Raw genomic sequence first — 25,492 nt, 5'->3', positions numbered from 1 at the left:
TGATGCAGAGAGTGAAGTTAGCTGAGATGGCAAGCAAGAAAGTACAAGCGAATGGTTGGAAGAGTCAGCACCGTCGGCAGAAAGTAAGAAAAATCTAAGCCTACGGAATCACCGGTATTCAGCCTTGTGCACTTAAGATCAGCATGTCATTTTCGTTCCTACATTGGTGGATATGGCCCCCAGCCCTGCGAATGACCCGCGCTTTAGTCCCACAATGCGGGCGCGGTTTGCAAGGCTACAGCTGCAGGTAGGATGGGCGCGTAAAAGATCTGCCAGGATTGTAATTGAACCATACATTCCATCCAGTCAATCCAAAATCACCTGAGGGAATGTCCAGGATTGTAAGGGAAGAAAAACAAAATAGATAGAAACGCCTGAGATTCTTACTGCTACTTAAGTTTATAGTGAGACATTGCAGTCCCTTTCAATTGCCAGTATCATTATATATAATGTGTAATGGGACAGCTAACTGCTAGCGCCGCTCCCTAAGAACGTGGAAACTAATGTTTAATGAATTGTGAGGACCCGAAGAAGAATGGAACCTTCCATTCCTGCTTTGGATTGGTCATAGTGTGTAGTTACTGCTGATAATCACTGGCATATTTCTATGATCAGCAGTTATCTCTCATGTCCACATCTGATTTGAGATTGTGGAGGTTAATACGGAGTAATGAGCTGTAATATGCGAGGCCCAGGTTGCAAGGGATGTGCCAATTAGGAAAGGATTGTCAATTCCGTTCGTGTCAAACCTAACAGAGACTACTCAAAGACATAGGCCATGCAATAGAGGAAAATAAAGCCATTAGTTTAGCATATCGCGAGCTTCTCCAGCCGTGAGATGTTTGATGCGTCAACATGATTTAGTTGTACTTTGTACCCAGACTATCGCTTCAACATGAGATCATTTACCCCCTTGCCATGTCAGAACTACGGGAGCAGATAATTCGGGCTTGTCAGAAGAGTAGGTATCGCAAGTAACCTGGCAACACGACCGGGCTGATGGCTGCATTGGCTGTGTTGGTTGTTAATGATGGCCTCTTGGTCTTCCGTGTCCGCACGGGGCCATGAGGTAGAAACTTCAGAACACGTCGTTCCTCACAGCAAGGAAGAAAACTCTATTTTGAGAATTGGAAGCATCACTTAGACGAAAGCGTTTCTGCAAGTGGACGGTTCTCCGCCACGCGAATGACAGGGATCCAACTCAACGCGCAGGATCTACGCGTCTGTCGCACGGATCCTGGACTAGCCCGCCATGCCGAGAGAAGATTCGAGGGAATAGTTCGGACGCATTCGGTGTGTCACAATACAAACGAGGGGTCAAAATGCGCGATCAATGACACTAATCAGAACTTGCGGATATAGAGCATACAGATCACACACAAGGATTGACGTTTCATAGAATGTCAAAGGATGATTGTTTTGGGATACGGCCGAGACAGGAGGGAGTTCGGCGACTTCCCTGCCGCAGCTATTCATAGTTTCTGCAATAACTCGAACAGTTTCCTAGTCGATTGGATCTGTCACCCACGCGATATGATAGTATTATGGGTGGCAAAGTTTCAGTAGAAGCCACATAGCGGGGATACCTGTTCCCACTGACCTGGTGATTCGCTTGTCATTGCTGGACCCGACCGCGGACAAGGCAGCTCAGAACCCTAAATGCGCATGGACGGCAACCTCGGTGGATGCATCACTTTCCATCAACAGAAAGATTGAATGACGCCCTTGCATGGGTTCTTCAACGCAGGCTATAAGTATGGCCCGGATGGAGTGCCATGTGGCAATAAGTTAGGTTGCCACTTCAAATGTACCAGAACCAATCCACTGCTTTAGTATACAACATGGCAGACTACAACGGCTTAGGCGCTCTGCCGCGTCATGTCGATCGGAAAGCCCTCTATACAGACCTTGAAGCTCGCGTCCGCTATCTGCAACAGTTTATTGGCTTCACTGCCGGTCAGTCGTCCCGTATATCGTGTCTAGATGTCTCCACGACGAATACAGTTCAGACTGTATCACTGACACAATGTACCAGATGATGTTATTGCTCTAAACAAAGGATCCAAATACATCAAAGCACTAGCACCCACCCTTGTCGATCACGTATACTCCAAGCTCCTGGAGGCAGATATAACAGCCCGTGTATTCAAGACCCGCAGCACAACGTCGGAGGAGGATCTTGACGAGTATCCCGAGTTCAAAAGCCCCTATATACAATGTCGCCGAATGTTCCTCCGCTGGTACATTACTCGAATATGTTCTGATCCGACCAAGATCGAATTTTGGGCGTACCTCGACAAAGTTGGGTAAGCGTCGGACTGGTTTGACGATCTGGATCTGCCGACTGACAGCTGAACTAGGCGTATGCATACGGGGAAAGACCGCATGATCTCCTTTGATGTGGAATACATACACATCGGCGCGTGTCTCGGGTATATTCAAGATGTGCTCATCGAAGGAGTCATGGGGTGCGAGAAGATGTCACTCCCCTTCCGGGTTGCGCTGATCCGTGCACTGGGGAAAGTGATCTGGATTCAGAATGATTTGTTTGCTCGATGGCGATGTAGGGACGGTGCCGAGTTTGAGGCGGAAGTTGAAGCAGTCCATCGAGATCAGAAGCCGACAACGAACGCGACTAATGTCAATGCGAACACACGCGATCAGCGGGATGAGGAGACAAGCAGCGTACGGAGTACCTCATCTTTCCGGGCAGAATCTGCTAGCATTTTCTCCGATCGTCAGTCGACTGCACGCACATCAATTAGCATTAGCACACAGCAAGCGGCCGCGGACTATCCTGCGTGCCCGTTTTCACCTGACTATGCACCATCTTACGAAACAAAGGTTTGGTCTGATACCGAATCTGGTCGCTGCTCTCGGTGACGTGAGGACCACGAAACAGGCAAAAATGGTAGTCAATGTCGACCTACATAGTAGAGAGCTAATTTTCATAAAGATAGAAATGCACTATGTAATTCGGCTTTATATGATGGAGGTGAGGTATGTACAGCCGGGTATTCACGGGTAAATTCTCCACGGTCGGGTTGTGCCATGTTTGACAGGAGACCACAACCACGGACAACGATTGAAGTAGACCTTCGTATGTACTTTTCGAATTTCCAACATCTGTAGATGAAGAATATAAGGCATGCACTCTAGAGCAACAATGTAGTTGAACTGGCACAATCACGGTTTAACAAAGGTGAAAAAGTCGAGGCTCAGGTCAGTGAAGAAGCTGGCGCCTGCGACTGGGTTAGGAGCATCTGCCACCGTAACATTGCAATATTCGTCGAAGCTCCCTGCAGCCTTGGTCTTTTCCCCGAGAAGGGAGATATAATCAGACAACAGACAACTACGGCCTGGTCCATTTTGGCAGTGGGCGATGGGGTAGACGGCGTCGTTGAATAGTACGCGGATATATGTTTTGTCGTTCATTCGGCGTCTAGACTCGACCTCGCAACTCAACACTTCAAAGGCAACAGTGCCCCGCATAGTGATCCAGTTGGCAATATTATAGAGATGGTGTGCGGGGAGCTGGTCGATGGGTAGGGAGGGCTCGTCATCGAAGATGCCCATGGCAGCGGTCATTTCCGCGATCTGATTGTCATTCAAGAAGGCCATGATCAGGTTGGGAACGGTGAAGTTACCACCATCCGCATTGGTTCCAACCTGACCCGGACCCTTGCTTAAGAGGTCCATCAGGCTGTTTAGGAAAGGTAGGAATAGCACCTTGGACGGGCCGACGGAACCAGGGCCGACTTTGTAGTAGTAGCTCAAATCCTGCGAATAAGCGTAGTTGCGTAGCTCATCCTCGGTGAACACTCCGCACCAGTGGCTCAGACGTCCGGTTATCTGACTTTCGTAGCCGCACATATAGGGGAAGAAGAGTATATCGCTCTCGTCGAAGGTGAGATTACCACTGACGAGGGAGTTGATGCGTTCGAGCGCCTTGGGAGTCCAGGTAGCGTCGACTGTCACGGAGTTAGCCCGGTCGCATGGATAGAGTTCCCCCAGACTTACAATCGGTAACATTGTTCCCCCCGCTGGAGATTGATGAAAATGCAGGACACATATCGGAGGGTCCTAGAGAGTTGCCGATAGCGCTGACTGAGCCGGTTGAGTTCACGCTGACCACAGTGCCGTACGTGTCGGCATACTCGTAGAGGTACCCATTGACGAAGGCACGAGCGGTCTGAACGACTCTAGACTCGTTTAGAGGATACTGGTAAGCATTTGCCCATGCATAGAATGGAGTTCCATCTTCGTAGAAGTGGGGATCTGTCTTGCCATTAACGACTAATGAAAATCAGCATGGGGCTACGGTCTTACATCGGGCCCGCAGCTGGTAGCCCAGATCAGTCGCCTACACAATTAGTGATCATACCATGTTGATGCTCGTGATTGGACAGGTACCTCCTTCCATCCTGTCATTGACTCTTGAGACATTTGCAGGCTTGGATTGGTCAAAACTGTAGTCCATTCTGGGATGAAGGCCAGTGATCCGCGGGCCTCAAAGCCGGTGCTATTAACGGCAGCTTGGATCTAGTATCGGAGGTTAGCATGAATAGCAGTGACTTGACACATTACTGTGACGGAAGTAACAGACCTTCTCCTTGATACCAACCCATGATTCATATGAGCCAGAATCTGGGAAGCTGCAGTTCAAGCTTAGCGCTCAAACAGCTGGGCGCAGTACGTCATGGAGCACTTACCGGCTGCCGTGCCTCACGACATAAGCCGCTTGCTGGACCGAGCATTTATCTGGAACCCTACTGTCGATACCGAAGACATTCGGGCCTGTGAATACAAATAAGGATCAATATGGCCACAGAATGCGAGGAAAAGGTTTCGTACCAGCGAAGTAAGGGCTATTTCCGCCGGCATATTGCAGGGGGTTTTGGGTTGTCGGTGTCGACGGGAATAAGATATCATTAGTGGGAGCTAGGACCTGGGCGTTGCTCCCGCTAACCAATACCAGCAGCCATGAAGAAATAACCGAATGCATGAGAAATCTCACCATGCTGAGTCAAAGTGCGAAGAGTGACAAATGAATGGAACGAGCAGGGTACTATCCAATGGATCAGGGGTGAGAAGGACTGTTCGGAGATAAACAGCTAGCTTTATATAATTTCACACCGTGGATACACCTGCTGCTAGGAAGTAGCGTCCCATGTCGTAGGAGAAATACAGTTGGCGGTCGCGTCCGACGGTAGGTCTAAGTACTGCTAGTAGTAGCGCTAGTGGTGGAAAGTGTCTTGCCGTCCTATAGCCCATCCACGTGCCAGAGGTATATTAAGTTGAAATCAAGCGAGGCGAAGCGGCCTCTTTAAAGTAATTTGCGGTTGCCGAGCGGGGCGGCCAATCGCAGCAGATGGAGCACAACGTGAACACTTACTAGTGATTCCCGGGTTCGCAACTGCCACGATCTGTTGATCCACAACAAACCCCTTATTGGCAGTAGTACATGGTATGGCTACCTCCACGAAAGTTTCAAGAAGTTAATGAAGGACTGTATGAGAGAGACAATCAAAGATTTCTCTCCTCGAAGACTCGATAAGATGTAGGTTGGCTATAGCGACAATAAAAGTGTTATATCCAGACCAGGGATGTAAGCAGATGAAGTGGAATAAACCTAAGAGAAATCACAAATGCCATGCTGTTTTAATAGGTGAGTTGTGTAAAACATGAATGTACGAAGCATACGCTCTGCTTGAGTAGATAATAGCTGAATGGAAACACTACATGCAATGATTCGTCTATCAGACTTACAGTCCAACCTCAGAAGCCAAGAAATACTGTGATCGGTACTAAATTGGCCCCAGTAGTATGGACTAAGCTGGTCCACGAAGTAAGCACAGTATTAGGTTCAATTAATACAACTTAATTTTGTAAGAACATAGACACTGTGGCCTCATTCGCCGGTCTATGAAGTATATAATTGCTTTTTCCGAGTTACGGGACTGCTGATTGTGGTGAGAGCCAGACAATAGACTGGCTTTAAACCGGTTTTTGTGTGTCTTGGATGGGAAAGACAAAGTGTTGGTGACGTAGCAGCAAGTTTCCTAGATACTACCCGTATAAATATCTGACTCGCAATAGTTCCAATAATTAAAGCGTAGTGGATTCGACTTCTATAGTTTCCAAGAACATATCCAGGGGGAGGACTTGAGTGAACCTATAAGTTTATATCCGGTGACAGGCAAATTATGTTCTACCTGACAGGGAGTAAAGAATATAGTAAAGTATATATATTCCCCTCGAATGTGGAACATGTCGATTGTGATGGAATTACATAATATTTTCTGATACTGTAGTTAGTAGTAGGAATTAATAATCGAAAGCTTGACAAGAGTTCTCATGAAGACCTTATTACTGAAGGTATAAGGAGATACGCTTTTGAAGCAATAGTTACCCCATTGAGGATATACATTATACCGGAAAATGATGTCCTTTGTACCAACTGCATGGGCGGCCGATCCAGGCGGGTTGCCGGCGTGGGCGGGAACCTATGTTACTGAATGGCCTAGGAGTTTAAGTTTGAAGGGTTCACTGCCTCGACACAATCTCAAATGTCAGCGCTCTAGAAGCAGTAGCAAAAATGACCGACGCAATCCGTAAATGGGTACTATTCATTAATATAAGTATATCACCAGCTGGGACTCTCTTGGCATGAGGTCCCTGCGGTGCGGGGGCATGGCATTTCAAGACGCAAGGGAAATTGAAATCAGCCGTCGCTTCTGCGAACTGCTGCCTCTTAGTACCACTACTGGTGAGTCTGGTGAGTTGATGCGTCTTAGTTGCCGGCCTATCCCCGGCCCACGTACCCGGGAATATCAATTTCAAATGAAGCCGGTCGATGTGGCGCCGCGAACTAATTCCCAGCCAGCCAGCAAGCAGGCCAATTGTAGGGGAGGAAGGGGACAACGTGATTAGTCGTCGTTCAAGTAGCTGAACAGGGGTGAAATGATTCCAGGATTCATCGTGCATTCGGCTACTGAGTGCTGTAATATCCTTCAATTACGTAAATCACGCTTCTTACTGTAACTATGTCTTCAGGTTTGATGGGAGGACTTCCCCGATTTGCGACCGCATGATTCGCCATATTTTGCGGTGAACAGTCCTCCGTGTGTGGCGGCTGAGACACCTGTGCTATCTTTCGATTCGTGCCATACGTATCGGTTGGTTGATGCTCGGAAGTAGCGGATTACACAGCAGGGCATATTACGTTGACACAGACGAGTGCCGCCCAACCTCTGCATTCTTCCATTTTATATTTTGATCAAGCATTTCCCTTATGGGAACATGCCTACGGGATCATTGGGGGCGACCGTACCGGCGTAGCTATCACGATACTGGTACTCATTGTCTACACCCATAGCGTGACTCAATCATAGTAATAATGGACCTTCACCCGAGGTTTGTTGTAGGGTATGTAACAACGAAGAGACTATCAGTTGCTCGCCTTATATATTTGCTTAATTGAGGCATAATTCACCAATCTTCCTTGTATGCCCATACTTCACCAGTCCTTGGTTAAATGGTATGCCCCTGGCATGCCTTCCATCCACATCCCTAAGAGCTTCAAAAGATGGGGGCATATACACAGACATCATTCTTGCCAGAGCCTTGATTGGCACACAGTTCAAGGTCTCCACACCTCCGCCAAGTGAGGGAATGATCAATGTTGCAATGGAATATAAGGCTATGCCATGAAAACTGGTCGTTGGCGTAATCGCCACCTCCGCTGCTTTGTAAGGTCTGCGAGATAGCATTACGGTTGCTGGGATCTTGATTGGAGAACATATTAGTTTTACCCAATAGACCAGTAAGTTCTCGAAGGGCAATCTCACCGACATCCAACAATACATTTGAACAGTAGTCCAAGCCCGGGGTACACGTGGCAGCCCTCGTGGAAGCCGCAAATGCCAGGGCAACGGCAGCGATGGTGGCGGTGACCTTCATGATGGCTAGTCTCGTGCTGAAGCTATGAGAAGCTTGGTTGTATCCAACGTGGACCTATTCGATTCTGCAACTGAGGGAAGAATGAAGATTGAATGCTATGCTGAATGAAGTGCAAATTGTTGAGGTGCGCGCCCCATATTTATGCCCTCAGCAAACAGCAAAAGAAATATCAATAGGTACTGTTTTATGGAACGCTGTGGGTGATAAGCGAGGAGGGGTTTCAACAAAGCCCGATGATCGAGGATCATGAGAACTATTCAGCTGAGCAGCTGAAGGCCTAGAGAGGCCAACTGGTGTTGTCCAATAAGAAATATCATGCTGTTCCACAGTCTTCACTCTATCGTCTTGGCGTCTTAAATGGAGTTGAAAGCAATGCAACACTGCCGGTACACTAATACTCGCATGTTGCTGTTGAACAGGCTAACTGTAATAGATATGGGAGCTTGTTTACCAAACCTACGGGATCATATCTCAGTAGTCTGAAATGATAAATATGTGGTTTAGTACCGTTACATTTACCTCCCTGAGTGCGGTGTATGGGGAATGACGTATGAAGACAGATTTCGCTATGGTGTGATGTTGCCGCATATTTGACATATGTAACACAATGTTCACATCGTTACGAACGGTTAGTACATACAAGCTGCCTTGCAGGGCTCTAGGAGGGTTGACTGAATGGGCTCTGTCGTAGTACAATGGTCACTGCGGTGGGTATGAGGCATTTGGATGCATAATCTGCATGGCATAAAAACCATTGAAAGATTGTGTGATAGAAATGGCATTAACAAGGAATCCCACGAACAGAGCCAACTAAAGCATTCCGGCTGAAAAAAATCTTCTGATCGACCGAGTGATTGCTTATTGATCTAGGGTGCGCGAAAGATTTCTTTGCATGATTGGCGGAGCAGGCGGCGAAACTGCAAACTAAGGAATCAATCGGCTGACCTTGATTCACTAGTCCGATGTACCCGTCCGCTCAAGTAGGTCCTATGAACAAGCAATTGAGAAATAATGGCGCAATCCAATTGTGGTCATTACCCGTCTGGTCTCTTGTCTTTTATAACAGATAGGACCCTGTCCTGTGTCAAAGAATGACAGGATAGTGAATTAGCCATTTCGATGAAGAATAAACCACTTACTGTATTTTTAATTAACGCTACTGTAGCTGGTCCTTACTGGAAGGGCAAACTAATCGTCCATAACCGGGATATCCTATCTCTCCCAGACAGGAATGTGATCCGAAGACCCAAGTACATGTGGATACGCCCCTGCATGCACATACGACCCTTGGGCGCGTGGTAGATATTGCGCCGGACGAACAGCTTCATTTCCTGTTCCACTTCGCCTATTCTTGAACTCCATCTGTGTCACGCCTAGGCGCTCCCGCGTTTTCTAGTTGCCTAATTTTGGGTGAAGAACGGGGGTGATCTCGGATCCTAGAATCAGCCCGAGCAGGTCCGTTCAAAGTGTGAAAATTTGTCGCAACTATCTCCGCACCAGTATGCATGACTCGTTCACCATCACACTCACCACCCCACATCATTAGCTTCATGCAGGCAGACCCCGATGTAGGCAGTATGATGAATGCAAGTTGGCTCCAACTGTAGGGGAGCATTGCAGCTTTAGTCTGTGCGGTGTCAGTCAGGTATAGTATGTCATGAACGCCTCTTTCATGGTCTGGCTGAAGGCTACCGGAGGCCAAGTTCACTCTTGTTTGCAAATCCTTGAAATTGTGAACTAGCGTTCTTTGCCAACCTGAAGAGACTGGGGTGCGGTTGGCCCAAGCTGCTTGGTCCAAATTTTGTCAGACTAGGCTTAGAAGGGTAGTCGCTCCATGTGAAGCTACCTCGTAAGGCGATGAACACGGTGGTCTAAATCACTAGTCCATGAGGCTTCGAATTGCTTTTTGTGGGCCACGGAAAAACAAAATCGTGATGAGGGGTCAACAGACCGACACACAGCAAACGATTTGGACGCTCGATACTATGGACCAACCTCCTAATGGGTTATGTAGTAGGCATAGGCTATCGTGTTGATATAGAAAGGTTGGTGCAGCTCCTGGTTACCATGGCTCCGTAACGGCAGACAGCCCTTTTCGTATCTTCCAGCAGCTCCAAGAGGACATTGAGGATGCTGGCGGATTACATAAAGTAGACCACAGATCCGCACCCAGCGAGCAAGCTAGCAAATCTTATGGATGGACCACTGCGATTTGATCCTTATCTTAGTACTCAAGTAAAATTACACATTCCGTGCCAGTCCTTGATTAGCAACAGTCCAGCCACGTAGGAATGCTTACATTGGATTTCTGCATTCCTTTACCGCCTTGTGAGCTGTAAGTACTATCTGGCAGAAGGGCTACATACAGTGGTTAACAAACCTCTTGTGATATCATGAAAGAATGGTCAAAACGTTAATTCGCAGTTGACGCGCTCTCTGGCGGTTCCTGCACAGTAGGTAGTCCTCATGCCACAAAATATTCCGATACACACGTTAGTACCAAATGCACGATCCCATTCCTGATCATATTTATATCCAATAATATTGTTGATCGTCATGTAATTCAGTACTCGACTGGAAAAAGGGAAGTTTTAATGATCTATCTCAACGGTGCCTTTGTCCCTAGCATCGTCTACTTGGAAACACATAGTAGAAGAATATGTAAATCTAAATTCCAGTCACGAAGTCTGTCAAAGCTACTGGCAGAGGCTTTTGGAAGACTCAGATCTGACATACATGTCCTCATAGGAACGAGGCTGTTAGCTACGGTAGTTTTTGAATATGTGGAGAATGATCTAACGACATAAGATTCCCTACCACCAAACAGAATTAATGAACATTTTCATGAAAGGTATATCTCGGCTGATGATTCATTCTTAGTCCCTAGATACACCAGACGGCCCAGTACTTCCTCACGCAATAAATGTGTCTACTTTCGTCTTCATACATCCTGTATAAAACTCGCTAGTAGATACCGGCGATCTAACCCCAGAGTCTGGTCTGGGAGCTGCAGTAGTCACTTTGCCCCGCTCCAGCATTCACACAGCCACCGGGACATCTCTCGACTTCAGTGATGGACTTGTCATTATTGCAATGAAAGATTAGACCGCCCCAGAGGCCGGGAGAATTGGAAAGCCAAACGTTGTCCGTGCGTTGCAGCTCTCGTTGTATAGCTTCGAAATTACTACCGCCTATGAAACTCAAGATATAAGTATCGTCTCCACGAACTAGGATACCTTGAGGGGCGCCACTTACTGACGTCCGTCAGAACGCGTGTACAATAATTCAAGCCAGGCGTGCAGACGGCAGCGCTCCCAGCGGCCGCGAAGGCCAGGGCGGCGGTAGTGATAGTGCCAATCAACTTCATGGTAAACTCTCCGGGTAAAAACCGACAGCCTTGTTGTTCTCGAGGTAGGAGGCAGGATGAATTGGATAGGCGATAGGAACTGCGCTGTTTTCTAGGTAGGTTGAGGGGACATGGGCTCTTATTCATACCTCTTCATGTCCATCGTGGCTCATGAAATATGACGTAGCTATGTGAGGTCTGTTGGATCTCGATGTGGGGAAGCACAAGAGCTGAAATGCACGAAGCTCTGCAACTACCCTCTAGATTTCGACACTATCGAGATGGGCAGCACAATGCATTGAACAAGCAAAACCTGTGTAACCATGCCTCAGGACCAGTTAAGCAACAGCCATCTGATTTACTCTTTCACACTTTATACTTCAGTCCGTGGATTGTAATTGATCAAAAACAAAGGGCTGAACACGCGCGTGGCGAAGCATGATGCAGGGCCAGTTAAAATGGAATGTGGGATATCTAGCCCATTAGAATGATTTAAAAAACTTGGTGAACCCTTTCGTGGCCAGCGTCCTATAACTGCAGACACCCATTCCCGTATCTTCCAACAGCCGCAGGAAGGTAATGCAAATACCAGTAGGCTACTCCATACTGCATGTAGGACTTGGCCATGAATACCCCGTTTTCAGCCTCGTAAACCCCGAAGAAGACAACTAGCAAGGCTACATAATGCGGATCGGCGCATCTATTCCCACCCGAGCTTAATCCCGTCGGATTCGGCTGACCCGCCTCTCTAATCGGGAATTCGGGGATGTCTTGGGTTGCCACCATTAGTACTAATGTGTCGATCGAGGTAAATGTGAGGACTACTCGTGGGGATATTCGGAGATCCAGCTCGGAGTTGTTGCTCTCCGGTCTCAATGTCTGCATAGCTCATAAAAACAAACATCACTGAAGTCATAGTGCCCAGTATGTATTCAATGGACTTCCGGTGATTTGGTGATGTACTCCGTTTATCTTGTGTTAATTTCTACTCTCTTTCTCTGGAATATCGTCTGCAAATGACAGAGACTCACTAACCCACCCGCTAGTCATCCCGTATCTAGCCTTCTACTCACTGGACATCTCACATGAATATGAATTTCGCCAGCCATGTCCAAAGCTTTCTCGAATAGACTTCGATGTGTAAATATTCACCAATCTAAAAGACATGGCGCTTTCCGCAGGCAGTCAACTGACAAGAGTCATAAAGCTACACTGATGTGATGTGTGTTATACAAGGATTACCAATAAGCCATCATGCGTTTGTACATGATTTTTTTATGTTAGAGGAAGAGCAACATCCCATTTAATACGAAGACGGCCTAATTTGGATGATATGGATGAGATATATACAGAAATCCGACACATTAACGTACCTAAATTATGGGTTTATGACAGGGTTTCAATAGAATTTATAGTGCTGAAATCGGGTCCTTTTCTGATGGCTTGGTGCGACCAAACTACTGCAAGACGGTATCTCGGAAGACGAGAAATTGATCAAGTCAGGGTCTCGAAATCTCGCCCTTACTTATACCAGCGTGCGAGTTCTCCTTTGTTTAGACTAATCTTCCGGACGAAGTATCGAAGTTATACACGGTCTCTCATCGCTTTAACCTGCTTGGACAGCGAACTTATCTCACCGCTATCTACATTTGCGAGTGTGAACATGAAAGCTTATTACAGGCTCTGATCTGGTCGTGCTCGATTAGACCGTTATTCCCTCCCATGTGGTCTATTATCTGCCAAGGGCTGACTGAAACCAAGCCACGAATGCTTGATCTACAACAGGACATCGACAAGCCATTGTACAAAGAACACTCGAGAGCTGGCTAAGATGTAAAACGGCAGGTTTCGACCTCACTAGGTTCAAGCAAAGCAGTGCCCTTCACTAGATACAATTTATAGCTTAAGCAAAGCAGTGCCCTTCACTAGATACAATTTATAGCCAATCGGACGCGTCATGGTTGCAGATGTCACTTTTGCCAGCTCCGGCATCGATACAACCACCGGCACAACCTCCGAGATAGGTAATTGAGCCGCCAGGATTGCACTTCCAGTAAGTGCCCCACCAGACGCCCGGCGAGTTTGAAAGAACAATTTCACCAGAGTTTCGGAGAGTTTGTTGTATAATGTCATGGTATCCTGCCATACATCAGCTTACTGGGCTGACCAAGGGACTATTTCTGGGCTTCTCACCGCCATCGACCAAAGTACTTCCGCAGTAGTTCAAGCCAGCTACACATTGGCCAGCGCTTGCAGCATTGGTGAAGACGAGCAAGGTGGCGGTGACGGTAGAAATCAGCTTCATGATGGATGATTAGATGAATGTGTTCGGGTTTCCGGGTCGAGTTGAGTAGAGAAATGTCAAGTTGGATCAGAATAGATGCTGCGCGGTGCTGAATTTTGAGGGCTTAAGGAGACATGGTGCCTGATTATATCTCATCTCACTTGGACCGAGGAAAGGAATCAAACAGTTTCATATTTGGAATATTTAATGGTGTGGAAAAAGCAACGTCGAATCGATAGTTCGAACAGCTCCTACAGCGTCAGGTGGCAACCTCTTGCCACTTCACTTATGTGAAATTACACCATTGATGCTTGTCTAACCAACCCCATCGAGTGCACTTAGGCAGAGGCAGAGTAAATGACACAGTAATATATTTTGCTCTCTGGACTCATCTGTTCCCTTGGATCTTTCGCAATTATTCCAGCAAAGCTGAAATTATGATGACACATGCCAAGACATAACACATTCGTAATTTAAGGCAATCAGTCACTATCGCGAGTACAAAAATAACAAGTGAGGATTTAATGCAGTCTGAGGACGCCGGAATCAAGCGAGACGCAGGATACTGTCGATCATGGCGAACTCGTGAAAAGATATCAGTAGATTCACGGATGGAGAAATAGCTGAAAATAATCTGTTCGAAAGAGTATTTCAATGTTTTTAGTTAAACAGGCTGGGCTAAGGCGAGCTTGGCAACTGACTCAGGGAAAACAAGCGTGGTCATGTACCAGGCAGCCCTGCAGATCTGGGAATCAAAAGAATGGTTACATAAAAAAAGCCCTGCGATTGACTTCCGGCCCGAGCTTACTCCGCTGGCTCCGCAGTAATAGGAGGAAAGAAAATAGATAAAAAATAAGGAGGGAACATCTAGGGACTGCAGTAGTGGGAGCTGAATCAGGGTGCAGTGAGTGATTTCGACTGCGGCTGGGATCGCCGCACGCCGATCAGCTGAAATCCAGCGATCGGGTTGACCCTAATCCTCAAAACCACACGTAGAGCTGAGAAAAATGAATGTCACGATTTAACATTAGTTTCCAATAGTGTCAAGCATAGCGTTGCACGTCGGTCTCACTCAGTCAACAAAGTAATACGACCTGCTATTCTCCACACACCTCCTTTCCTCATCAACGACTCTAGTACACGTTCCTTCAATACCAAATCCCGAGTAAAACCCATATTATTGAGCTCTATTATCAGTGCCCCGCTGGGCATGGTATTTCAATACTACCACCTTCAAAGCTCGGATGAGTCGAAAACATCTTACAGTAGATATTCTGTCCTTCAAAGAGGCCCATCTCTCGCCAACCGGTATACACCCCGCGGGAATAGAATGGCTATTATACGAGAGCTGATGCAAGATTGTACGTGCTAAAGCTGAATCGCGGGCTTCCAGTCTCAGGGAAGCATCTGATCCGATGCACGTTGGTAAGACCCAATGAGAGTGATCGAACTTCAAGCAGGGGACATATTCCGGGATGTATTGTGCACTGGCCAGTGAGACACACATTCGCCTTTTGTGGGACCTAGAGGTAGAGGAACTCACAGAATAGCTTTCAAGTATGTGGCGTCGATCACCAAGATGTGCCTACGCCTTCCCTACATTTTAGGACACGCCATTAATGTCGCCCACTACATAGCCAGTTTTGGATATTACTCTATGATTATTCGGGCACAGAATCTGAAATTTTGAGCGTACAATTCCCCAATCGAAGGCAAATTGGGCTCTGAATATCTCAAGTCCTTCTAATTACAAAGCTGTCCCAGGTGATAGATGAATGGAGGCGGGGATCCATAGCAGCATCGCGGCCTTCATGACTGGCTATAATGTTAAAGTAGCTATCGACGAGACATGAATCCGCTGGGGAACAGGGGGATAAATAGTCCCTAGTTCTTAACAAGTCTATAGAAACAGGCGAGTTCATCAGAGATGGACGAGGATATTATGATGAATGTTCAAATTTTACATTACGCAAAAGTGCCCACATCACTGTGGTTAGAAACCCTAGCTACCGCGCTCATTCATTCAGTTTCAACTTGCGTGGAAATATTCGGCCGGACACATCATTTTCCAAAAGAAAGTATACCTTCATTATCACTGCTCCTCGGAGGCTAATGTCACACGCTGATTTGATTGCCGAGTGCCTCCTTCCACCAATTGTCCCCATTCTCCCGATACCACTGGACCGTGTCGGCTAGTCCTTCCTTGAAGCAGACGCTCTGAGACCATCCGAGTTCCTTGAGCCTGTCACCCTTGACAACATAGTCATTGTCGTTGTATGGCCTATCTGGCATCGAAACAATCAAATTATCAACTCCTCCCCTTGTGTCAAGTCCAAATTCTCTCAAAACTCCAATGGCAACATCACGCACTGATACTTCGTCTGATGAGCTGACGTTATAAATACCCCCGGGAACACCCTTATGAAGAACCATATCATATGCAGCAATTACATCAGCGACGTGAACGAAATTTCTAGTACGGCTGCCGTTGCCTTGGATTGTCAACTTCTGGCCGTCCCTGGCAAGCAAAGCAAATTTGGGGATGAGCTCTGAAAGAAAAGGTCAGTATTAATGAAGAGTAATGGGGCAACTAGCCTTACTCTCGGGGTATTGACAGGGTCCATAAATGTTATTACACCGTAGAATCATGCCGGGAATACCAAAGCTCTTTCGGTAGGCCATGATGAACATTTCGGCTGCAGCTTTGCTAGCGGCATAAGGATTGGTAGGGTTCATACGCGTGTCTTCGTCCACACTGACCCCCCATGTTTCCCCATACACCTCATCCGTCGAGGCATGTACGAACCTATACCACATCAGCTGGAGATGAGTACTATTACTGAAGGGAATACCTTGTAATCTTTCCATGGGCCTTCATTGCTTCCAGTAACCGGAACGTCGCACACACGTTCATGTCCACGAAAGCAGCAGGATCGCTAAATGACTTCTGAACACTGGACTCTGCAGCAAAGTGTATGACGCTATCAATGTTGTACTCGTCCATAATCTTGATCAGGTGTTCCTTGTCATGGAGATTGCCTTGGACAAAGTGGAAGTTGGGTCTATCCAGAACCGACTTCAGATTGTTCAAGCTAGACACATTGCTCAGCTTATCAAGGCAGACAATGCTGTACTGTTCTCCATATTGATGGACAAGGTGATGACACATCCAAGATCCAATGAATCCTGCTCCTCCAGTAATTAGGATATTCTTCACGTCACAACCTGGCCGGTCTCTGTGACCTTTGGTCATAGGAGTGATTGTAGTGATAGCCATGGTGAAAAATGGCTCTGGAGATGGGACGTTCTCTTCGATGCTTATGATATGACAAATTTCAATTGTAGTACACTCATAGATTAGGAGGTCACAGGGTAGGTATATATACTGTGACCGTGTTATTGCCACGGTGGATACCATCTTCGAAGAACCAGGCTTCCTGCAGCGGAGTGACATTCACATACCCTGTGATAACTCGTTACTTCAGGATATCCTTACTTTAATCCATGTATCCGCCTTGCAAAGGACATCACCTGGCCTATTAACAAGGGGGAGTAGCTTTCCCAAGACGTCATTTATCATCCCAATATGAGACTTTGACATCATTACTTCTCTTATTGCCTTGAACAGCTGGAAGGTGAACTTTAATCTACTATTTTTCAATGCGTTCATGGACTGTTCTGTAGCGTGTGCCATGGATCACGAACCAATATCTGTCTGAGAAGGTGACATGACACGAGCTCTGGTGACGTATACTAATCCACTCTCATCTGCAGAAATCTAGATTTGGTAAACTATATGACGAGTCAGGACATGTACGACGGAAGGATAATGTGGCGTGACGACACACGAAATTCCATACATGGGAAACTGGGCCATTTGAGATTGGATGACGGGCCCAAAGCAGGGGCTCATCTATATAAGCATCGCGATTACCACTAAAAGTCTCCATCCACGGGAAAGATACCTACATCATTGAGTAGGGGACATAACATTCACCGCTGGTATAAGTTAAAGGATACTCCGTCTGATACGACATCTACCGAAAGGGTTTACACTATGGGAGGTCAAGCACCGACTAGATTTCTTCTATTCGGTGAGTGTTCTTTTCATAATTCCCGTCTGCATCCCATCTGACGTCTAAAGGCAACGGTTGGGTTTCCGGCCAAATTCAGGATGCCATAAGAGGAGGGAATGATGAGCTGGTTGTCTCCCAAGCACGAATAGAAAACCGAGAAGAGGTTCTAAGGTCTGCCCTTCTGACCCCTTTTGAATCGCTCTTCACTTTCTTATTTAGTGGCACGCAGTGAGCTTGCTAGAGTAAGACCGTCTCATGTCATCAATGCCGCAGGCAAACGCGGTGATCCCAACGTGGATTGGTGCGAATCACATAAAGAGGAAACGATCCGTTCCAACATACTCGGTGCGGTGAACCTGGCTGACTGTTGCTTCATCCACGACGTGCATCTCACCCATTTGGGGTCGGGATGCATCTACGATTACAATGAGGACCACGCATGGGGCGGTCCGGGCTATACCGAGGAGGATGAGCCAAACTTTACGGGAAGCTTCTATTCTAACACGAAGGTCTTATCTGAAAGGGTATGCTTGCAGCATCCTGCCATTTTGAGGAACTAATGCAGCTGATCCCCTTGGTAGGTTTTGAGGCACTACTCCAATGTGTTGATCCTCCGTATCCGCAACCCTATTGGCGCAGACTTGCACCCTAAAAATATGATTACCAAACTTGCTTCGTACAAGAAGTTAATAAACGTCCCGAATGTAAGTCAGAGCCACCCTTACCTCAGTTAGTACTGAGAACGATCTAGTCAGGGAGCATTTTGCCCAGCCTGATTCCTGCCATGATCTTGCTCGCAAGGCATAATGAAACAGGAATATACAACTTTGTGAGTCCTTTCGATGGAAATTAGGTTCATGTCTAATTTAATGTAACGGATTAGACCAATCCTGGGTCGTTCACCCACAATGAGGTCATGGATCTGCTTAAGAAGCATATATGGCCTGAACTTCAATGGGAGAATTTCACAGAAGAAGAGCAGAGAAAGGTTCTTATGGCTCCACGGTGCAACACAAGTCTTGATGTTGGCAAGCTTGAAAGGAAGCTGTCTGAATATGGATATAGGCTTCCCACCGCACATGAAGCAATGGAGGATGCTTTCATCAAGATCAAACAAAGCGGAAATTTGAATGTATAATACCAGGCCTTTGGAAGCTTTTGTGCTTATTTGGACAGTGAGAGTGGACATTGTTCCTGCGCATTCATACCTGTCATCTTAAGGGTGTGTCTGTGAGTTGAAAATTTGAGGATGAATAAAGCTGCTTCATAAAGTCGAAGAAATACAGTATGTATGCTGAAAGGTTATCACAACTAGGTTTCTGTGCTCGAGTCCAAAACTGTCAGAGTGTAATGAAGACCGTATTCCTACGGCCTTGAGATGCGATCTGATGGGCCGGCTGCGTACCGGACAACCTCTTGCAGCCTGCCGTACCAGAAAGGCTTTCTCCAGACAAAATGAGAAGGTGTCATTTGGCCAGGGACATAATAAATGCGGGCGCAGCTGTATCCTGAGAAGGAATGGGTGCCGCGCGATCAAGTTACACAAGATAAGCTTCTCATGTAGAGAGCCAGATTGGAACGATAGGTCGAAGGTATCATTATCTCATTGGGTGGTGCAGCCCACTGATGGACAAGGTTTCAGCCAATGATGCTATTGATGGCCTTGCGGTCTGCGCCGCCAGCAGCCGGAATGCAGGGGTAGTACAACCAATTTGTGAAGATTAGGGAGAAAGTCTCCTCTGCAGGCTAATTGTTTAACTGAATATTGATTGCGTTTCATCAACTAGGTGACTCCGATAAGGCATCCCCAGCTTGTGTCGCGGTCATATCTGGAATCGTCGCAAAGTGGCATGCATCATCCGATTATGGTTTACATCCCAATCAACTTAGATGGACAAACGTCCAGTGTAAGGGATGCTGCAAAGAATGGTTGGAGCTGACGGCTAACCACTCAAACACATCGACAACGCCTTACCATATTGGTAAGTGGCTACATCCTGCACATGCCGCCAGACAATTTTTCAAGCATTTTGTGATCAGCTCCGTCACCTTTTTAAGCTCTGCTAGTTCGGTATTCCCTGAATATCCTGCAGGCGGCTACTTAAGGCAAGGGCTACGACGTCAGCCAAGACAGCCTTTGCTGACCGCAGGACACGCGCACTTGAAATTAATCACTGTACTCTATCCTTAGCATGTCTTCACATATGTACATAATACCGGGAAGATTTAGTTTGATTGCTTTTGGGCCGAACTGGCTAGGCACAGAGAGTATGTACATGACGATCATTGCTCTGATTATTGCCGCTCCAGAAAGACTACCTTGCTACCATACTCCGTATCAAAGCTATACTGCAACCCCAGATTCATCAGCGTTGCACCGGAGTAAGTCTGGTCACCATCAACAGTATATTGCGCCTCAGGGTCCAACCCCTGTAGCCGAACCCACGGCACGGCATGGTTGACATTTGGCTGGACCTGGAAGTAAAACAGAACAGCTTGGGCGCCATCCTCGGACACGAAAAGTGCGGCAGGCCACTGGGAGTCTTGAGGCAGGCGTAACCGGTACAGATCTCCGTTCAAGACGATGGGGTTCACTTTCTCCGCCAGCGCAAGGAGCTCGGGGACTATGGCGTCACCTTCCACCGTGGCTGGGTCGAGCTCCAAGCCGAAAGAGCCACCCATCATAGCAACGTGAGCGCGGAAAGTAATAGGCACAGTGCGACCAGTTTGTGCATTAGGAACCGCGGACAGGTGGGCTCCCATTGCTGATGGCGGGTAGGCAAGTGAGGTCCCGAATTGAATGGTGATTCGGTCAATCGCGTCGGTGTTGTCAGAAGCCCAAATCTGGGGGAAATACTGCAGCACACCGGCATCAAAGCGGCCGCCGCCTGAGGCACATCCTTCCCACAGTACATCTGGGAAGCGGGTGGTCAGCGTGTCGAACACCCGGTAGAGCCCTAGCATGTACTGGTGGTCAGTGGACGGGGACGGAGTCTCGTGTATTCCCCGGTTGTTGTCCCATTTAACATAAGAGATGCCTGGAGTTTGCAAGAGGTTGGTCATGAAGCCTATAATGAAATCCTGCACAGCCGGAAGCGCCAGGTTCAGAACGAGCTGGTTCCGACGCTCGGTACGGGGGTAGGGCCCAGCATGAAGCGCCCAGTCCGGATGTTCGTGGTAGAGAGTGGAATTGGGGTTGACCATCTCGGGCTCCACCCAAATACCAAAACGAAGCTTTGTGGAGTCTGTTCCATTGACGGTCATATTCGTAATGTCTTGCACGACTGGGGTCAACCCGTCTGGGAAGCGTGCTGGGTTGGGCATCCAGTCTCCCAGCCCGGCATCATCGGACACGCGAGGGTACTTGTCACCAAACCAGCCGTCGTCCATGACAAAGAGGTGGACACCCAGGGCAGCGGACTCTTCGGCCAGAGTCTCAATGCTGCTTTGGTTATAGTCGAAATAAACTCCTTCCCAGCTATTCAGGAGAACGGGACGGTCGGAAGTGGCGAACTTGCTCTTCATGAGGTGGTTTCGATATAGTCGGTGGAATTTGCGAGACACTGAGCCGAGTCCTTGGTTCGAGTATACTGCAACACACTCCGGGGAGGTTAGGGTCTCGCCAGGACCAAGGTTCCATGACAATTGATCTGGGTTGAGACCCAACAGTGCCCGGGTGAAACCTTGCGATCCTTTCTCTATCTGGGCAGAGAAAGAACCCGTATAGATAAGGTTAAAGCCCCATGCCTCGCCTTGCGACTCGGTAGTAGCTGGATCTACAATGGCAAAGAAAGGATTGTGAAGGTGAGAGGAATATCCAGTGCTGCTTCCGAACCTAATCCCTCGTCAGCAACGTCACATTGTCGGTTCTATGATAAGCGACTTACCCCTGGATGCCATACTGCACTTTGCTTCTCTGAACATTGGCCTCTCTGGCCCAGTCACCACGGAGGCTGACCAAGTCAAGGTCTTCGTAAGGGAAATCGATGCTTATGCTTGCAAGGGCCTCGATGGTGATATTACCCGGGCCCTGGTTAGTCACATTGACACTCCTCACGATGGCATCATATTTTGGAAATATGGAGTATGACAAGTCGGCGGCGACGGAGCTATAGTTGTCATAGAGGTGGACTACCAAAGTCGTAGCGTCTTGTGCATCTCCAAATGTGGCAGGCAGGCCAGGCAAAGCATTCTTACCCGCAATCACCTCGTGCGACACATATTGAAGATCGCTAATAGTATAACCTGCCGATTCCCGGATACGAACGGCGGGAATGCGAAAATCACCACGGCCTTGGTCGGGGAACTCCCGACGAATTCGACCAGGCATGCCAACCCAGCCATTGACAGCGGGTTCCACTGGCGATGGGATTGTGCCGGTGACGACACCACCGAAGTGATCAGAGATCAAGTCTCCGGTGGTGCTGTTAACATGGAACCGATATGAGACATTGTCGCCGTTCAACGCGAAATCAGTGCCATTCGCAATGATCGCTATAAAATCAGCTTGCACTCTGATTGAAGATGCGGCGTTGTCGCATCCCTCACGACCCGCATGACATACCCTGTGAATTTGAAGCCCCAACTGCGGGAGCCGCTGCAGAACGACTGTATAATGTGAAGAGGCCCAGGGCCACCACAGCATGGGACGACCCGATCATGGTGATGATTTATGGTGGGTGAGTGAAGCATTCCTTCCTCTCACCGTCCTTTTAACCCCGGACAGGGTTGACTGCATCCGGGGAAATATCGGAGGGTATCCCAGGTTGTTGCTGGCCATCTTTCCCCAGCGCCGGCTTGGCACCCCCACGCCTCATTCCCTAAAGTGGCTGGGATCATCCTGCCATGCTCGTCAAGACTACCTGGGCGGAGAAGAGGGGACAATCTGGGGATTGTTATTGCACCATCTTCGGCTTTGCTCGATGGTTCAAGCTGCAAGATCAGCTCATTGCAGTAGGTTTCTCCCCCTTGGCCGCGGAGTTGCCCCGGATGGTCCGGAAACGGGGATGCCGTTCTTCTTTCTGGGGCATTCGGTGTGCTGTTTGTTCTGTTTGCATGCACTGGTTTGGGCACTTGCGAAGGTAAAAGAAAAAACGAGAGCAGGATCAGAAAAATACAATTAAAGTGAAAGAAAACCAGAATCACGCAATACACCTGTTATCCACATATGCGATTCCCACATTTTGCCTACTGTTGCCTTCAAAAATCTCAAGGACCATATTGATTGAATAGCATACGTAGTTATGAATTAGTTGAGCTCTCCAATTGAGTGGTTTCAATAGACGGGAGAATATATATATTTGACCGCCGACTCATATGATGCAAAGAGTCTTGATGAAGTTCCTAACTAATTGCGGCAAATAGACAAATAGTCGTAATAACACATAGTAGATTGTGGCAAGCCAATTATTCTAGATTGTTTATAAGGCATATTGAATATTAAACTCTGATTTCTAAGATAGATTTGTGATAGTTAATGCCAAAGAGCAAACCACATGGCGAGCATGTCACGTGACTCTACGGTCGCAAGATCCAGAAACAATTCATCGGAAGATAATGTGACACCTCGCATTCAATATACTTTTGCCCACATTGAGAGCCTCCCTACAGTTTCGCGCCCAATTTCACCCTGCTTAATCCCCTCGAAAGGAGTGCGCAAGTCACTGTCGTGGCTGCTATTGATCTATACCGTCTCGCTTCTCAATTTCTGGGCCAGTCCATGGGCTCCTTCGGTATTCTGCAAAATATCAAGCACCGTAGACCATGAATTGAGTTACTAGCTTTTTCAATGGCCTGCTCTTCTGTCTGGAACGCTGTGATGATAACCACAGGACCGAAGGTTTGCTCGTGGGAGATGATCATATTATCGGTAACATCGGCAAGCAAAGATTATCGGAAGTATAAAGAAGTCCCCGGGGTTTCCAATGACGTTCCGCCCAGCACAAGACGAGCCCCTTTCCTGACACCAGATGGGATGAATGGCATTAGTCTGCCAAATTGAGTCTTGGAGATCTGCGGCCCCCACGGACCATTCCAACCACGCCGTTCTCGTTGAATTGGGCTCTGTCAAGCTAATCTGCAACAGCGATTTATTAAAAGCCCAAATGGCGAAGCAGCGTATCCATCTGGCGGCAGCCCGTGAGGTTATCTTGGCTGGGGCCGGTCGCCCGGGTCTGGAACACCCGCACCATCGGGTCGAACAATTTCTCCTGCAGGAGTTTTATGAAATCTCCGCGTGGACACAACTGACGACGTTTAGTCGGGTTGATAATATTCTGATGGACCCACCTACCAGCAATCAGACGCGGTGCTGGCTGACTTCGTTCGCATCCATAACATCACCCAACTGAAGAGGCTCAACACCCATGCTTTGGCCTCAGACCTGGCCCCGCCGACAGCGTCCCAGTTTTAATCTCTATGCACTGATCGAGTCGGCTAAGTCCCAGAACCTGAGAATCATTGAATCGATTGGTTCCTGGTCAGATATTGAGCGTTGGGACTTCAAATTCGTCGTGTCCATGTACTCTCACGCTACCCTGGTCTATATCTCCCAGGCACTATCGGGCCTCTCTGGGGCTGAAGCTTATAAGGACTACTCGTGTAGTCGCATCTTAGATTGCTTGCAACAGCTTACCTACACGCGCAACAGATCACGCTCTACCCAGGATCTCGTTTGACCACTTTTTATCGCCGGAACAGAGCTTCGTGGTGATCAAGCCGGTCAGAAGGTCATCGAGAAAGGCTTTGCGACCGTGAAAAATAGTAGTCGGGCTTTGGACAGGTCTCAGATTCCCAGATTTCTAGGTTCTCGTGGGATTTGGCGGCGGAAGAGGTCGCATCATCGGTAGATGTCGTTCGAGCACAGCCGTCCCAGTGCGAACTTATAATTTGGAACAATCCGATAGCAGTATATACATGTGAAGATGAGGAGGGTTATCAATAACAATCCTTTGGTTGAAACGTAACACAAAGCACACCCTAAGATGTGACTATGTCAGTCATCAATCGAGCCAGAATCTCGCGCATGGCCGCGTGGATGAAGCGGAGACAGACACAGTCATGCAGTTATGCATCGGTACCATAGCCTAGGCTACCTTACCTGTTGGAGAGTATACAAATCAGCACGTTTGATACCAGTTCTTCCGCTAACGAGGACCTGCCCTTTCTGGGTCGGCGTCCTAGCGGCCAGCACTAACTACCACCTAGGCTATAATAATCAGTCACCTTGAAGTTACTTTTTCTTTGTCCAACACTCTACCGGCCAGCCTGGCGTAGCACTAGCTTTAAATCTAGCCGGAGTCGGCAACAGCACGTAGATACTTTCAACAGTGGTCAGATACGTTTCGCCGGTAAACTTCCCAAACAGCGTCAAGCTACTTAGGTTAGTACTATCTGCCATATAGTGTTTCAACCTTTACCATATCAGCTTATCGGATCTCCCACGCAGTCGTTTCTCTTATCTGTGTTCGTCTGGCACCACAGCATCGAGAGTCTCGGGCCGAGCCTTTTTCTTGGCAACGGAAGACCGACGGGAAATCGGTCGATCGATGTACGGTGTTTATGATCAATACAGTGTGGGTTTTAAGGCGTAATGTGCTGTAAGAAAGCCGATTACTTGGTCTATCAATGCAGGAGCCGAGGGACTGGAAGCTGGTTTCCTAGTCACCGGTACTTTACAATCCATTCCCTGTCCTTCTAGGCTCCAGGGTTTTCACTCACAAAATTCAAATGTGCTGTGTCCATTTCAGTTTAGGAATATTATTCTTATGTCTTGCTAGTTGAATCAGTCCCCAACAAAACTCTGGGTGTTGTATAGCAGTCTTA

General features: G+C 47.7%; 9 protein-coding genes across 9 annotated transcripts; 3 read left to right on the top strand and 6 right to left on the bottom strand.

The window, feature by feature from the left end:
* Positions 1 to 1,805: 1,805 nt before the first annotated feature.
* On the top strand, positions 1,806 to 2,883 carry AKAW2_40032A (protoglobin family protein; the record flags this gene model as incomplete). The annotated part of the gene is made up of 3 exons (XM_041688318.1): positions 1,806 to 1,956; positions 2,036 to 2,306; positions 2,361 to 2,883. 3 exons carry the CDS (start codon positions 1,806 to 1,808, stop codon positions 2,881 to 2,883), a joined length of 945 nt encoding a protein of 314 aa, XP_041542115.1.
* Positions 2,884 to 3,186: 303 nt separating this feature from the next.
* On the bottom strand, positions 3,187 to 5,020 carry AKAW2_40031S (putative histidine acid phosphatase; the record flags this gene model as incomplete). Its single annotated transcript, XM_041688317.1, has 7 exons — positions 3,187 to 3,971; positions 4,021 to 4,278; positions 4,330 to 4,363; positions 4,414 to 4,542; positions 4,607 to 4,655; positions 4,713 to 4,797; positions 4,855 to 5,020. 7 exons carry the CDS (start codon positions 5,018 to 5,020, stop codon positions 3,187 to 3,189), a joined length of 1,506 nt encoding a protein of 501 aa, XP_041542114.1.
* Positions 5,021 to 7,581: 2,561 nt separating this feature from the next.
* Positions 7,582 to 7,962, bottom strand: AKAW2_40030S (uncharacterized protein; the record flags this gene model as incomplete). The annotated part of the gene is made up of 2 exons (XM_041688316.1): positions 7,582 to 7,787; positions 7,851 to 7,962. The coding sequence occupies 2 exons, from the start codon at positions 7,960 to 7,962 to the stop codon at positions 7,582 to 7,584; spliced, it is 318 nt and encodes a 105-aa protein (XP_041542113.1).
* A 2,982-nt stretch (positions 7,963 to 10,944) lies between these two features.
* Positions 10,945 to 11,329, bottom strand: AKAW2_40029S (uncharacterized protein; the record flags this gene model as incomplete). Its single annotated transcript, XM_041688315.1, has 2 exons — positions 10,945 to 11,153; positions 11,218 to 11,329. 2 exons carry the CDS (start codon positions 11,327 to 11,329, stop codon positions 10,945 to 10,947), a joined length of 321 nt encoding a protein of 106 aa, XP_041542112.1.
* Positions 11,330 to 13,244: 1,915 nt separating this feature from the next.
* On the bottom strand, positions 13,245 to 13,613 carry AKAW2_40028S (uncharacterized protein; the record flags this gene model as incomplete). The annotated part of the gene is made up of 2 exons (XM_041688314.1): positions 13,245 to 13,447; positions 13,502 to 13,613. The coding sequence occupies 2 exons, from the start codon at positions 13,611 to 13,613 to the stop codon at positions 13,245 to 13,247; spliced, it is 315 nt and encodes a 104-aa protein (XP_041542111.1).
* Positions 13,614 to 15,707: 2,094 nt separating this feature from the next.
* AKAW2_40027S (uncharacterized protein) lies at positions 15,708 to 16,869 on the bottom strand (the record flags this gene model as incomplete). The annotated part of the gene is made up of 3 exons (XM_041688313.1): positions 15,708 to 16,141; positions 16,193 to 16,398; positions 16,445 to 16,869. 3 exons carry the CDS (start codon positions 16,867 to 16,869, stop codon positions 15,708 to 15,710), a joined length of 1,065 nt encoding a protein of 354 aa, XP_041542110.1.
* Positions 16,870 to 17,649: 780 nt separating this feature from the next.
* Positions 17,650 to 18,402, top strand: AKAW2_40026A (uncharacterized protein; the record flags this gene model as incomplete). Its single annotated transcript, XM_041688311.1, has 4 exons — positions 17,650 to 17,686; positions 17,737 to 17,839; positions 17,898 to 18,192; positions 18,250 to 18,402. The coding sequence occupies 4 exons, from the start codon at positions 17,650 to 17,652 to the stop codon at positions 18,400 to 18,402; spliced, it is 588 nt and encodes a 195-aa protein (XP_041542109.1).
* Positions 18,403 to 19,963: 1,561 nt separating this feature from the next.
* On the bottom strand, positions 19,964 to 22,313 carry AKAW2_40025S (alpha-galactosidase; the record flags this gene model as incomplete). The annotated part of the gene is made up of 2 exons (XM_041688310.1): positions 19,964 to 21,503; positions 21,556 to 22,313. 2 exons carry the CDS (start codon positions 22,311 to 22,313, stop codon positions 19,964 to 19,966), a joined length of 2,298 nt encoding a protein of 765 aa, XP_041542108.1.
* Positions 22,314 to 24,033: 1,720 nt separating this feature from the next.
* On the top strand, positions 24,034 to 24,345 carry AKAW2_40024A (uncharacterized protein; the record flags this gene model as incomplete). The annotated part of the gene is made up of 1 exon (XM_041688309.1): positions 24,034 to 24,345. One exon carries the CDS (start codon positions 24,034 to 24,036, stop codon positions 24,343 to 24,345), a length of 312 nt encoding a protein of 103 aa, XP_041542107.1.
* Between the last annotated feature and the right edge of the window lie 1,147 nt (positions 24,346 to 25,492).

This window comes from Aspergillus luchuensis, chromosome 4, assembly GCF_016861625.1.
Source record: "Aspergillus luchuensis IFO 4308 DNA, chromosome 4, nearly complete sequence".
In the NCBI taxonomy this organism is placed as follows: Eukaryota; Fungi; Ascomycota; class Eurotiomycetes; order Eurotiales; family Aspergillaceae; genus Aspergillus; species Aspergillus luchuensis.
Note: the sequence above shows the minus strand (reverse complement) of the source record. Positions and strands in the feature narration are given on the sequence as shown.